Source organism: Pogona vitticeps, chromosome 4 (genome assembly GCF_051106095.1).
Source record: "Pogona vitticeps strain Pit_001003342236 chromosome 4, PviZW2.1, whole genome shotgun sequence".
Lineage (NCBI taxonomy): Eukaryota > Metazoa > Chordata > Lepidosauria > Squamata > Agamidae > Pogona > Pogona vitticeps.
In genome coordinates this window covers 25,726,490-25,741,328 of record NC_135786.1, presented here as the reverse complement: position 1 = coordinate 25,741,328, position 14,839 = coordinate 25,726,490, and the positions used below count along the sequence as shown (strand labels likewise).

Genomic DNA, 14,839 nt, shown 5'->3' with positions numbered 1-14,839 from the left:
CTTATTAACAATATGTATCGTATTTTTCCGTGTATAAGACTATACTTTTGTCTAAAATCTTTAGACTAAAAATTGAGGGTCATCTTATACATGGAAGTAAGCTGAGGAGAGAAAAACAAGTGGAGGGGAAAGCAGGGATCAAAGTGATCCTGCAGGGCTTTGATCCCTGCTTTCCCCCCACTTGCTAAGCCTTAGCAAAAGGAAAGCAGGGATCAAAGTGCTGCAGGACTGCTTTGATCCCTGCTTTCCCCTCTGCTTGCTAAGTCCCATGGGGCTTAGCAAAAGGAGGGGAAAGGATAAAAGCAATCCCGTGGCTGTATAAGGCGGAAAGGGATCAAAATGATTGTGCAGTTGTGAAATTGCTTTGATCTCTTTCCCCCTCCTTTTGCTAAGCCACGCGGGGTTTAGCACAAAGGGAGAAAGCAGGGATCAAAGCCATCCTGCAGCACTTTGATCCCTTTTACCCTACATTTGCTAAGCCCCACTTAGATTTCTTAATTTTGGGTTAGAAAAGTGGGGGGCGTCTTATACATGGCGGCGTCTTATACACGGAAAAATACGGTATATTTTAGAAGTGGAGCAGATTCATAAAGGGAAACAAATTTTCAAGTAGTTGTTGTGGGTCTTTCGGGTTCTTTGGCCGTGTTCTGAAGGTTGTTCTTCCTGACGTTTCTCCAGTCCCTGTGGCTGGCATCTTCAGAGGACTGGAGTAGGAACTCTGTCCATGCTCTGTTGACAGAACCATCAGATCCCGGCTGTGAAAGCCTTCGAGAATACATTGTTCAAGTAGCTTTGGACCAAGTCATTTAGGGCTTTAGAAAACATTAACAAAAGTACCAGATAAAACAAACAATGAGGCATCAGTGAACAAGAGAAACAAAGTGGTGGTCAAATCTTTTTTTAAAAGGGGGGTGGGGAGTCCAGTGCTCTTCAACATTTTTATTAATGACCTGGTTCAGGGGATGCAGGGAATGCTAATCAGATTTGCAGATGACACAAAATTGAGTAGAATAACTAAAATCCTAGAAGACAGAAAGAAAATTCAAAATGATCATGATAGGCTTGAGCACTGACCTGAAAGCAACAGAGTGAAATTCAACGAGAAGAAATGCAAAGTACTACACCAAGGAAAAAGAAACTAAATACACAGCTACAAGATGGAGGATACTTGACTCAGCAATACTACCAGCAAGAAGGATCTTGGAATAGTCGTGGATCACATACAATGTGATGTGGTTACTAAAAATGCAAATACTATTTTAGGCTGCATTAACAGAAGTATAATCTCCAAATCCCACAAGGTACTAGTTCCCCCTCCATTCAGCACTGGTTAGGTCTCATCTTGAGTTCTGGGTTCAGTTCTGGACACTACACTTAGGATGCTGACATATTCCAAGGAGGACAAGGATGATCAGGGGACTGGAAACCAAGCCGTATGAGAAAGTTTGAAAGAACTGGCCATGTATAGTCTTGAAAAAAAATAAGACTGAGGGGAGAAATGATAGCACTTTTCAAACACTTGAAAGGCTGTCATTCAGAGAAGGGGCAGGATATGTTTTCAGTCATCCCAGAGTGCAGGGCATACAACAAATTACAAGAAGCCAGATTTCGGTTAAATATCAGGAAAAATGTCCTAACTGTTAGAGCAGTATGAGAATGGAATCAATTACTTTGACAGGTGGTTAGTGCTCTAACACTGGAGGCATTCAAGAGAAATTTAGAAAACCACTTGGCAGAAATCCTTTGTTTGTATTCCTGCATTGAGCAGAAGGTTGGACTCAATGGCCTTATAGGCCCCTTCCAACATCATGATTCTATGAAGAATAGTGGAAATAGTGGGAAACTGTGGGTCAAAGAAGTCTCCCATGGTACAAAGGTCTTTTGTGCAAATACAGAGAAGACCTTATCCCATGTCACCCCAAGCCATAGCTCAGAAGGCCATGCAAAAGAGGCTTTCCAGATAATCTTAGCAAAGAAAACAGAACTTTCTTCAGCCAAGTCTTCTTCAAGAGCTGAATTCCATTTCAGAGATGTTCTTGAGGTGGGAAGGAGGGACTACAATTCCAGAGATGAGTGGACCTGTGAGCAAGAGAGAGAGAACTAAAATGCCCAGTATATTTTAGATTAAACTCCTCTTATCAGCAACCAAACTTTAGGAGACAGAGTGTGCAAAAACTGGGAAATCAACAAATGATGTTACTTGGTTTCATTTCATTTTATTTCTTGTCACCTTTCTTCCACAATTGGGATCTGAAACATCTAACTGGGATCGAAGCTGATAGGATGAGGAAGGGGGCATATGCCTCTTGGGAACTCCAGCCAGTTCAATTCAGCCCCCAAGTATGACATTCTTTGTGTATTCTTTTAGGCATTTTATTCCTAAAATAGTTAGGCTGTAAAAATGACAATACATCAGATTGCATCCAGAATGGACCCATTGTCAATGCAGTCAATCCTACAAAGCAGCTGCTTGTTCTAAGAACTTGCCACTAGTCAAAATGCTTGCATGCAGCACTTTGCATCATATGAAGCTTCCCCATTATCACAAAACAGTGTTATGGTAAAATCGAGTCTATCTGATCTTGCAACAAAGCTAGTCTGAAAATAAAACAGAAAAGCAAGTGGCTCTCTGAAGTATAATTGCTGTCAGGGTCAGTTTTTTATGAGAGGGCAATCAGCAGGCCACAGGTAGGGTTAATCCTGAGACCCTCTACAACCCCTTAGAGTACCTGTCATGGAGATGCATACAATACCAGGGCTCTACCTGTGAAGTCCCAAGCCCCCGTTGGGGTTTCTTCAGTGGCTGTTTGGGAAACAGAGATGTCTGAAGGCAAGAAAGCTAAAGAACCTTCAGGAAGTGAAGTGGGGTAAGCATTATGGGTGTTGCAATGATTCCCTGCAACTTGCACAGGCGTATTGGGGAATGAGTTCCAACAGAGGCTGCCTCCCTAAAGAGTATATAGAGGCAGCATCCAATGGGATTACAGAGGTGTTCTTGGCTGAATAGAAGAATCTGAGTCCAGAATGGTTCACATTTAAGAGTATCCAATAGTCTCCTTTGTGTGTAGGCATGCAGCTGAAAGCGGGAATGCTGTTAAAAAACCTTCTCAGGAAACTCCAATTCTGTAGGTTTTATGTTCTATGGATGATAAACTTTGATGAGATGCCTTCAGTGTTGGAATAGGCATGGTGTCAACCCTGAACCATTATATCTTTAGTGTCACAAAATAGTGATGAAAGAGGCATTGTATATAAAATATATAATGTTCTTGGACAATTTTTTGTCAATAAACAAGGCCTGAAATGTACCTAGGGAAATTACTTACAGATTCTGATTGCAGATCAATATTGTAAGTAAAGGTAGAAGGACATTTTGTTCTGATCTCACTTGCCTAAGCTGTCCCACATAAGCACAAGAAAGGCTATATTTTAAAATTACATGTTCCAAAATCCCCCATCCAGCATGACCAAGATTCTAGAATTTAAATTGAAAAAAAAAATCCAGTTTCAGGGAGATTCACAGACGTCCATAACATCCATCATGGAACTGCATACTTGTTTACGTGATTAGTTTTCCTATATGCACAGACTAACAGAGCACTATGTTTCTGTTCAACCCCATATAGATGAAATAGCAGCCTGGAATTTGGTGCTTATACACAAGAGCTGCTTGAAGTACATGAACTTGTTTCCTGGGAGATTTTGCTCTTTACATTGTACTAGCTGTTGTTGCAAACTCAACAGTGGCCAGAGGACTGGAAAAGATCAGTCTCCATCCCAATCCCAAAGAAGGGCAGTGCCAAAGAATGCTCCAACTACCGTACAATTGCACTCATTTCACACGCTAGCAAGGTTATGCTCAAAATCCTACAAGGTAGGCTTCAGCAGTATGTGGACCGAGAACTCCCAGAAGTACAAGCTGGATTCCGAAGGGGCAGAGGAACTAGAGACCAAATTGCAAACATGCGCTGGATTATAGAGAAAGCCAGAGAGTTCCAGAAAAACATCTACTTCTGCTTCATTGACTATGCAAAAGCCTTTGACTGTGTGGACCACAGCAAACTATGGCAAGTCCTTAAAGAAATGGGAGTGCCTGACCACCTTATCTATTTCCTGAGAAACCTATATGTGGGACAGGAAGCAACAGTTAGAACTGGATATGGAACAACTGATTGGTTCAAAATTGGGAAAGGAGTACGACAAGGCTGTATATTGTTCCCCAGCTTATTTAATTTATATGCAGAATACATCATGCGGAAGGCTGGACTGGAGGAATCCCAAACCGGAATTAAGATTGCCAGAAGAAATATCAACAACCTCCGATATGCAGATGATACCACTCTGATGGCAGAAAGTGAGGAGGAATTAAAGAACCTTGTAATGAGGGTGAAAGAGGAGAGTGCAAACAACGGCCTGAAACTCAACATCAAAAAACTAAGATCATGGCTACTGGTCCCATCACCTCCTGAAGGGGAAGATATGGAGGCAGTGAAAGATTTTACTTTCTTGGGCTCCATGATCACTGCAGATGGAGACAGCAGCCACAAAATTAAAAGACACCTGCTTCTTGCGAGGAAAGCAATGACAAACCTTGACAGCATCTTAAAAAGCAGAGACATCACCTTGCCAACAAAAGTCCGAATAGTCAAAGCTATGGTTTTCCCTGTCGTGATGTATGGAAGTGAGAGCTGGACCATAAAGAAAGCAGACTGCGGAAGAATTGATGCCTTTGAATTGTGGTGCTGGAGGAGGCTCTTGAGAGTCCCCTGGACTGCAAGGAGAACAAACCTATCAATTCTATAGGAAATTAACCCTGAGTGCTCCCTGGAAGGACAGATCCTGAAGCTGAGGATCCAGTACTTTGACCATCTCATGAGAAGAGAAGACTCCTTGGAAAAGACTTTGATGTTAGGAAAATGTGACGGAAAGAGGAGAAGGGGACGACAGAGGATGAGATGGGTAGACAGTGTCTGTGAAGCAACCAACATGAAATTGACAGAACTCTGGGAGGCAGTGGAAGATAGGAGGGGCTGGCGTGCTCTGGTCCATGGGGTCAGGAAGAGTCGGACACGACTAAACGACTAAACGACGATGAATACATTTGGACATGAAAGGATCTTGTTCAGTTTCTTCATAGCTACCCTTTCAAATCTGTCATCTTCTGATTTCTTGGCTGCAGAAAACCTATCTCCTGTTTGTTAACATGCTGTGCAACAAAAGCCGAGGCAGGATAAACAACCAATTTTTATGTAAAATGAACATAGCATAAGCCAGGTGAAGACCAGGTGAAGACTTTTTTAGACCAGCTCCAGAATCTCCAAGTGGACATATTTCCCTAAGGTCTGATGAAGACCCCTCAGCAACCTAATTATTGTGCATGCACATGATTGTGCTCAGATCGTGATCTTTAGTGTGAGATTAGAAATGTCACGAATTTACAGAACTACACAAATTTAGTTCTGTTAAGAGGCAGAGTGAGGAAGTCACCTCGGGCAGCAATATTTATTGTTGACATAAGACAGTCAATTTTTTGTTCTTATAATTACTAGCTGCTGTTGCTGATAACTGCATTTTTATTCCAGAGAGAGGGAGAGGTACATGTGGGCATTCCTGTCTCATGTGACTAAATAATTTGACTGATATTGTATATCCTTCAAAAACTTGACTAATGTTCCACCAGTAGCTTAGCTCATTGTAGCAATCTATCTTAATTTTGGCCCTACACAGGATGGCCATGACAGGCTGAGTCACTCTGAAAGAGTGGGGAAAGATCTGACAGGAAGTGTGTTCCCCTTAAAACAGCCAATTTCTGGTTTGCACAGTATGTGGAATTTCCCTTTTTGTGAAACAATGGTCCCATACCCATAACTTACATTCTGCATGAATAAGGCAACTGACATATTTTTAGCTGACCTCCTAGGTCAGGAGTCAGGAGATGGTGTATGCAAGTGTACATGGTCAATGGTCATCAACGATGGCAGAAAATGATTTTCAGTTGATAAATCCTCTGTGACAAAGTTCAAAGAGGGTTCCTCCCTCTTGTGACCCAACCTCTTACTTCAACAGATTTAAATTCATTGAGAGTCAGAGAACTGGATTATGCATGTGCCATGAAAACCATGAACACCTTATTCCTGGTGGGGCTCCTGGCCCTTTGGATGCACTTGCCATCCTCCACTGCCTTGCCTCCAATAGGTAAGTTGGGAAAGAAACTAGCAGCTGAAGAGGAAGAGTGATTCAACCAAAAATGAATGAAATTGGCCAAGTAGTTTAAGGAAATTAGTTTAAAAAACACTCAGCTGCTTCTTCAGCACTTTAAATTACAAAGAATTCATACTGAACTCAACATGGTTTTTGTAAATTACCCTTGTTGAGAATTCTTGGAATTGCAGTTTAAAAAATATATCCCCAGGCTGTAGATAGGACAAAGGGTTTACTTGGTTTATTTGTCCACAATAAGTATAAACAAGTGGCTATTAAATTAGAGATGGACACGAACCACCGATTCGGTGGGTCTTGCCAGTTTGAAAGTTGGCCCAACAGGTGGTCCATGGTTCTGAGCCTCACAGCAGGCACCCACTCATAGGCAGTACCTGGAGTAGGCTGGGATGCTGCCTCTGAGTGGGTGCCTGCCAAAGGGAGCAGGGCTCAGAATAACAGAACACCTGTAGGGCTGATTGCCAAACCAGCATGAACTGCCAAACCAGCAGTTCATGACCATCTCCACTAGAGATGGGGGATTCATCTCTGTCTACAAAGACGAATCCCACTGGCACAGGGTGCTGGCCTGGTTACCTCCCACCCACAGAACCCACTGGTCCACTCACTGCACAACACACATGGCTGGCATCATTGTCAGTGCACCAATCACAGCAGTAGCCTGACTGCCACGTCCCCACCTCCCTGCTCACCTGGCCACTTTGGCAAGGAAGCAAGATGACAAGTCTCCCCACTCAGCCATGGAGTGGCCGGGCAAGCAGGCTACTGCTGTGATTGGTGCACTGACAATGATGCCAGCCACGTATGTTGAGAAGTAAGTGGACCGGCGGGTTCTAGGGGTGGGAGGAGTCTTCTACACACACTTCAGGTTTTCCCAAAGTTCTGTCTGTTGCTGTTGTTCTGCAGACCTCCCTCTTTATGTGTAAATGGGTGCCATTTGGCCTGCTGAAAGACCTGCATTAGGAGAACTGAGATTTGTTTGCTGTTTCCTTATGTTTTCTTATGTACAAGTGGCATCTGGGGAAAAGTTTTTTTATATGGTGTGTTCCTGTTGAATCATATTCTTTTGCAAGGTTCTCTACTCCATTTCCCCCTCCCTTGCTATGTTCCCTCCATAAAAGCTCATTAGTATTTGGTGCCCACTGAAGAGGCTCAGTCTTCACGGGACTGTTTTCAGGATTCTCCCCTTCCATGTTTTTCTTTTATTCAAGTTGTTTTGTAGTTGTGGAAACCTCCGGCTTTCTCCCAAACTTGCTGATGTCTCTTGTATATGTGATAGCGCTGTTTCTATATATGGGATCGGGACAGTTGAGGAATTGTGGTGTGTTTAATTTCGCCACTCTTCAACTTTATAGTAATGCTACAAGATGTGGTATTTGATGATTTGCCTGCTTTTCTTTACCCTTCCAGACAAAATGGGGACATGCCCTCCCAATCCATATCGATGCTTTGCACCAGGACAAAATGCTTGCAATTTTGACTATGACTGCCCCGGAATCCAGAAGTGTTGTTACTTTAAATGTGACAAGATTTGCCGAAACCCACAAGGTATGGTGTTTTAGACTCTTCCAGACATGACCTTATTTTGTGCCCTGTTGTGAGTCATCTTATGTTTCCTCACGCAGACATTCCTGTCTCTGACTGCAACTACATGGTCAAATACTGTGAGATTTGCTCTGTTTATAAAGTGGATGAATTCAAATTATTTTTTATTGATCACATGACTAAAAGGCCGATTCAAATCAGTCTGGCCCTTTTTGCTTCCAATGCAGCTTTTTTTGGTCTCCCACTGGGGACTTCTACTGTTTTAAAGCCGGAATGATGCAAATGGCCTAGAGATGGGAGTATTTGTATATGAATACGAATATCCCTGCACAGGTGGAAATAACGCCACTGCCACCGGCTCCGTGGAGCCTTCCTATTGTGCCGTTGTTCACAATCGATTACCCACTCCTGGCAGGAGGCAGGATGACAAGCCTCTCTGCTAGGTCACATGGTGGCTAATCCATTGCGCAGAACAGTGTGATAGGAAGCCTCTGCAGAGCCGCAGCAGCAGCAAAATCGTTATTTCCACCTGTGCGGGGATATTCATATAAGAATATGAATACAGTGGTGCCTCGCATAACGATGTTAATTGGTTCCAGAAAAAAAAACGTTATGTGAAAACATCGTTATGGGAAGCACCATTTCCCATAGAAATGCATTGAAAACCGGTTAATCCGTTCCAACTGGAACGGATTATCCGGTTTTTTCCCTCCCCCCGCGGCTTGGATCTGACCCATGGTGGCTACCTCAGCCATGGCTGGACTCCCTAGAGTCCGGCCATGGCTGGGGTAGCCGCTGCGGTTACCCTTTAAGCGGCGGGGACAGGCTGGGGGGTGGATCGGGGAGCTTGAAGCCTCTCCGTGCCGCCTACCCAGGTCGTTCCCGGACTTCTGGAAGTCCGGGAACGACCTGGGTAAGCAGCGCTGGGAGGCTTCAAGCTTCCCGATCCACCCTCCAGCCTGTCCCCGCCGCTTAAAGCCTCCTTGCGCCGCCTACCCAGCCCGTTCTCGGACACCTAGGTGTCCGAGAACGGGCTGGGTAGGCGGCGGGGAAGGCTACCGGCATCGGGGACAGGCTGGGGGGTGCACCGGGGAGCTTGAAGCCTCTCCGCGCCGCCTACCCCCGCTGTTCCCGGACTTCTGGAAGTCCGGGAACGGCGGGGGTAAGCAGCGCGGGGAGGCTTCAAGCTTCCCGATCCACCCTCCAGCCTGTCCCCGTCGCTTAAAGCCTCCTTGCGCCGCCTACCCAGCCCGTTCTCGGACACCTAGGTGTCCGAGGACGGGCTGGGTAGGCGGCGGGGAAGGCTACCGGCATCGGGGACAGGCTGGGGGGTGCACCGGGGAGCTTGAAGCCTCTCCGCGCCGCCTACCCCCGCCGTTCCCGGACTTCTGGAAGTCCGGGAACGGCGGGGGTAAGCAGCGCTGGGAGGCTTCAAGCTTCCCGATCCACCCTCCAGCCTGTCCCCGCCGCTTAAAGCCTCCTCGTTCCCGGTGGGGGTAGGCGGCGCGGAGAGGCTTCAAGCTCCCCGGTGCACCCCCCAGCCTGTCCCCGATGCCGGTAGCCTTCCCCGCCGCCTACCCAGCCCGTTCTCGGACACCTAGGTGTCCGAGAACGGGCTGGATAGGCGGCGCAAGGAGGCTTTAAGCGGCGGGGACAGGCTGGAGGGTGGATCGGGAAGCTTGAAGCCTTCCCGCGCTGCTTACCCCCGCCGTTCCCGGACTTCCAGAAGTCCGGGAACGGCGGGGGTAGGCGGCGCGGAGAGGCTTCAAGCTCCCCGGTGCACCCCCCAGCCTGTCCCCGATGCCGGTAGCCTTCCCCGCCGCCTACCCAGCCCGTTCTCGGACACCTAGGTGTCCGAGAACGGGCTGGGTAGGCGGCGCAAGGAGGCTTTAAGCGGCGGGGACAGGCTGGAGGGTGGATCGGGAAGCTTGAAGCCTCTCCGCGCTGCTTACCCAGGCTGTTCCCGGACTTCCAGAAGTCCGGGAACAGCGGGGGTAGGCGGCGCGGAGAGGCTTCAAGCTCCCCGGTCCACCCCCCAGCCTGTCCCCGGAGCTCGGAAGGGAATTGTCGGCAGGGGACGGTGGCTTCGGGGTCCTTCCGAGGCCACAGCCCACTGCCGACATTTTCCCCCAGCTGAGCAGCGGGGCTTCAAAGCTCCCGCCGCTCAGCTGGGGGAAAATGGTGCCTATGGGGAAAAATCGCAAAGCGATTTTTCCCCATAGGCAAGATCGTTGTGCGATCGCAAAAGCGATGGCAACGAAGCCATCGTTATGCGATTTTTTCGTTATACGGGGCACTCGTTAAGCGAGGCACCACTGTACTCCCATCTCTAAAATGGACTTCTGCCTGTGTGGTCAGTTGATTCATTCTTGTAAAGATGAAGTGGGGCATGTCTGTGGGTGGTGTTTCCGTTATGTAGGCAGTTGCAGTCTAATTTCAGGACCACAGGAACACTCACCCCTGCATTCTTTTCCCCTGATTTTTAAAATGTATATTAGATTAGTGCATTAACCTCAGGACCAGAGGAAGGAAGGAAAGAAGGGGGCTGTGGGCTGAAATTTGAATTGTATCAAATTGAATGCGAACACCAAACTCTCAAAGCAATCTGCCGGCCCTGTCTGATCATTGACTTTGAATACAGCCATAATTCAGTCTCAGATTATAGCAAAATTGCTAGCGTAGTTGCAGTCATTGTTAGATTTCTCTCCCCTCATGTTTCTCTGCTTGAAATGCTATGAATTGCAAAAAACAATCCCAACTGTGCCACCAGTTGTCCCAACCAACTTGCATTTTCCATGCCTTTGCCCTCTTGCACCTTTCCCCTCCTTTCCTTCCATCATCTTTAATGCTATCCTCTCCTACATGTAACCAGACTGTTTTCTGCTTTGTGGCTGGATGGTGACAGAGGAATGTTTTTATTTCTAACTCTGCTGTGCCATGCTTTGCAACTGTTGTTTCCTGCTGTATCATTCCAGTTGTGTTTTTGCCCATGATTTGATAAGAACCTTGCATGCAGTTTGTTGCCTTTTGTGAAGATATGTACAGAGTATCAAACAGCTCTGTAATGGTATCCAACCCCTGCATGGCTGCTGAGGGTGGACATGGTAGCAGGCATGTGATCACATATATGCCATACGTTAAATGAATCAAGCCAGAGCCTGTGTGCTAATGCCTTCAAATACCTTTAAAAAAAGAAAGAGGTATAATGCTACTCTGTAAAAATGATCTTTAAAGTACATCCCCACGCTGCTGTGGTGCTGTCAGATACTTGATTATCTTGACTGTTGTTCTGTACAATATATATACAGTATGTGTACATTAATCTGTCTTGTTGTGTCATTTGTGTTCTGGTATAGCCTCATCGTATATATTTGGTTTTTACATGGTTTCACAATTGCTATAGGACTATGTTTCCCAGCAAATCCTTCAAGTTCCTTTCAAACTTCTATGGCAAGTACACTTCAGTTATCATGCACCTTTCTCTGCGCTATCCAATTATACAGATTATGGCCAAATTCCTACCTCATTTTCAGAAACCATTTCTCCTCACTTTGTCCAAATACGAAGCAAAGGTTGCTTCTTCATGCCCTCGCCTTGCTTGGAGCCATGTGGAGAAACCTACTGAAGAAGGATAGCAAAAGTGGAACAGAAACTGAAAAGCAACAACCCAACACAAAAGTGGCAGTGGATGGAAATGGGGCATGAAGGAGATTGATAAAGGTAGCCAAAGTGGCTGGGACCAAGGTTCTTACTGGAAAATGAAGGAGAAATGGGCACTTCCTCTCAAAACAGTGCATTTTTGTACCTATCTAGACAAAAATGATGGAATTCTATTGTAAGAAATAACTCTCATAGAAAACAGAAGAAGAAACAGTACAAGAATCAGCTCATGGAGTAAGACACTAAATACGTCTGGAAGAGCTCTGTGACAAAAATGTATTTCCTCCATGTGAGCAATATGTATCTGACTGTATTTAATACTTCGTCCTGTAATGTTTTAGTGCCCTGGGGGTGCATTTAAAATAATCAAGCAAAATGAGAGATTCAAGTTCTCTTTTCCAGTATATCATTGAATGTGGCAACTGGGGCATTGCCAGGGGCACAAAAAGCATTTTACACATATTTGCCACCCACCTTTTCCCCCAGGAGCTCAAGGCACCATACAAAGAGCTAAACTATTTGAATATCACTTCATTCATGGGAACTAGGTTAGTCTGGAAGGGGAAAGCACCAAGGGAATCTTATGGCTAGTGGAAATACAAAATCACTTATGTCAATGTATGAAATACGAAATATTCGTCAACAAAAGAAATATGGACCCCAGGCATAATCAGCAGGATACTCTCTGACTCTCTTTGCCCATAATGTACAATCATTAGTTTCTGGTTTTTTCTTTTGTTACAGATAAACCTGGCAAGTGCCCCAAATTTCCATTTATTTGCTCAGTCCCTGGACGTGATGATTGCAACCATGACTACGATTGTCCGGAAAACCAAAAATGCTGTTACAAAATATGTGGGAAATCTTGCATAGTCCCATAAAGAGGCACCACTCAACAGTAATGGTATTGCTTGCATCTCACTTCGGTTTCTTTCCTTGCTGCCCCAGACTTACCCGTTCATGGGAGAGACAGGGCAGTACCCACTTCTGCTTCTGAATTAGCTCGAGATCCCCATGACATGTAGAATTAATTCTACATCAAGGCATGTCCCTTTTACAGGAATGCTACTATTTTAATCCCATCTGTGCTAGCAAAATGCTCATAGCCTTGTAAGTGTTACCATCTAGAAAAATTTGTTTTAGCTTGCCATGAGGCTAACAGACAAGTGTTTTCACACTAACTGTGGAGGAAGGGAGACCCCATAGTCTGCAGCTAGTGTGGAAATATTAATACTATCCTCTTTATGGGGAACTTTTAAATATCAGTTAAACAAGTTGACTGAAGGAGAAGAGAGTTGAGAACAGGCTTTTATACCAACATGGTAACCAGTAGGGCTGGCAGAAGAGCAATAGGAACCTCTGCCTCTCCTCCACTAGCCTATTCACTTGCTTGCATGCCATTCTGTTACTCTTTCTAGTCACATAGTGGAAGTCCTGGTATCCTGTCTCCACTGGATGAACGGTTAAATACAAGAATGCAGGAGCAGCCCTACCCTTAGGCAGAGTGAAGGAACCACCTAAGGAGGCATATGCTGGGAAACAATAGCAAGACACCCTGGGCTTTTCCTCCTGAGGTTTCCTGGTGTTCCTCGTCATCAGAGGGACAGCAGTATATATGCCATGTGGCCTGTCCTGATTGCCTTAAAGTAATCAGCTACTTAAATTGTCATAGAAGATGCCACAGCATCAACGGCCAGTTCAGATAGGAGAGGTGTGCCATCCTATCCTTCTCCTGAGGCATGGAAATGTCTTGAGTTCACCAACATTGCTGATTTAGATATGATATCTGGTATATCATCTATCATCTGTGCACAATGGGTCTATTTTTTAAAAAAAACGGGCAGGAGTTCTTCAAACCCCACATTTATTCAGGACTAGGGTAAAACCCTACAAAGTGAAAACAGAAGACCCAGCATTTCAGTGACCATTATAAAAGAGGGAAGTAATCTTGTGAAAGCAGAAGAATGGAAAAATATAGGCTGGTTTTACAAATCAAAATTACTGAAGCACATACACATGCAAAACATGTTATTTATTTTCCAGGTATTTCCTCGTGGTTTTTCTCCAGGAGCTGCAAGGAAAGAGCATCATGCATAGAACAGAATTGCTAGATAACATGAAGATGACACCCTAAGGAAGCAGTGGCTGGGGGTGGGGTGGCTGGGAATGAGAACATGGGCCATGTACTGTTAGCATTAAATTACTGAATTCTGCCATTGCCGAAGCACACCCATTATTCTCATTATTTGGTGTATTGTATTATAAAATAACACAATGCTCAAATGTTGAAATTCTGCTGAAACCTATATTGGCTAATCTCTTTGCTCTCTTGGTAATTGGGAATTTATTTTCTTTTCATAATTCTTCCTGTTGAAGGACAATGTGTACCAAAAGCTGGCTTTTCCAATAAATGCAACCCTTGTCATTGCTGTTTTCTTTTTCTTTTTAATATTTGGAGGCCAAGATAGCAAGAATAACGATTCCAGTTGCCTAGCAAAGATAAATACAAAAATAAATACAATTCATTGGTACACGAAGTTCAGATGCTTTAGTACAAAAGAAATCTATACTTTCATATGGATTGCACACTATGTGTGTTGTCCTCATGCTTTCTCATTCATGCTTCCTTTCTTTTCCTGGAATAGCATTCTCTTGATTTACCAAGATGTTTCCATTTTATAGGGTGGGGAGGGGGATGTGCTTTCTATCTTGCCACAGATAACAGTTGTGTCCTTTCCACTTCCCTCACTAGAGCAGTTAGAGGGAGTTGGTTTCTCTATGAAAGAAAGACAAATCAGTCAAAGCTTATGGTATTTTTGTTGTTCATAATGTTTCGCTTGTTTACCACATAGTGTAAAAGTAGAGTGTAGGTATGGGTAGCAACGTGAGCTTTCCTAGAAGGCAGCAGATCAACTACCATATATTACAGTATTTCCTGACGGACACCCTAAGATGCTTCCAAACTTATCTCACATCTTGCCTGCTCACTTGCTCTTTTGCTCGCTTTCTGTCTGTCTGTAGGCGATTCCCATAAAAACTGCTTCAGTTGTTGTTTCTCATGCAAAGACCAACTATCAGTTCAATCCCTTAAAGCAGTGGTTCCCAACCTTGGGTCCCCAGACTAAAACTCCCAGAGGTCTTCATCACGAGCTGTGCTGCCTAGGATTTCTGGGAGTTGTAATCCAAGAACATCTAGGGACTCAAGGTTGGGGACCACTGCACTAAAAGAGGTGGTAGGGGAGAGGCATGTTATTATGAAATATAAGACAATCATCATCAACAGCAGCAGCAGCATTTTATTATTTACCTATCATGCCACTGGGGAAGGAGCAAGTACTAATAAAATCATAAATTATTATTTTATGCCTGATCTAGGCTATGATCACACACATTACAAATCCATAATCTGCCACTT

General features: G+C 44.8%; 1 protein-coding gene across 1 annotated transcript; it reads left to right on the top strand.

Annotated features, from left to right (window-relative positions):
• The first annotated feature begins 386 nt into the window (after window positions 1-386).
• LOC110076797 (notewaprin-a) lies at window positions 387-13,849 on the top strand. The gene is made up of 4 exons (XM_020789274.3): window positions 387-6,195; window positions 7,630-7,767; window positions 12,169-12,328; window positions 13,468-13,849. Exons 1-3 carry the CDS (start codon window positions 6,111-6,113, stop codon window positions 12,303-12,305), a joined length of 360 nt encoding a protein of 119 aa, XP_020644933.3. The 5' UTR covers window positions 387-6,110; the 3' UTR covers window positions 12,306-12,328; window positions 13,468-13,849.
• The last annotated feature ends 990 nt before the right edge of the window (window positions 13,850-14,839 follow it).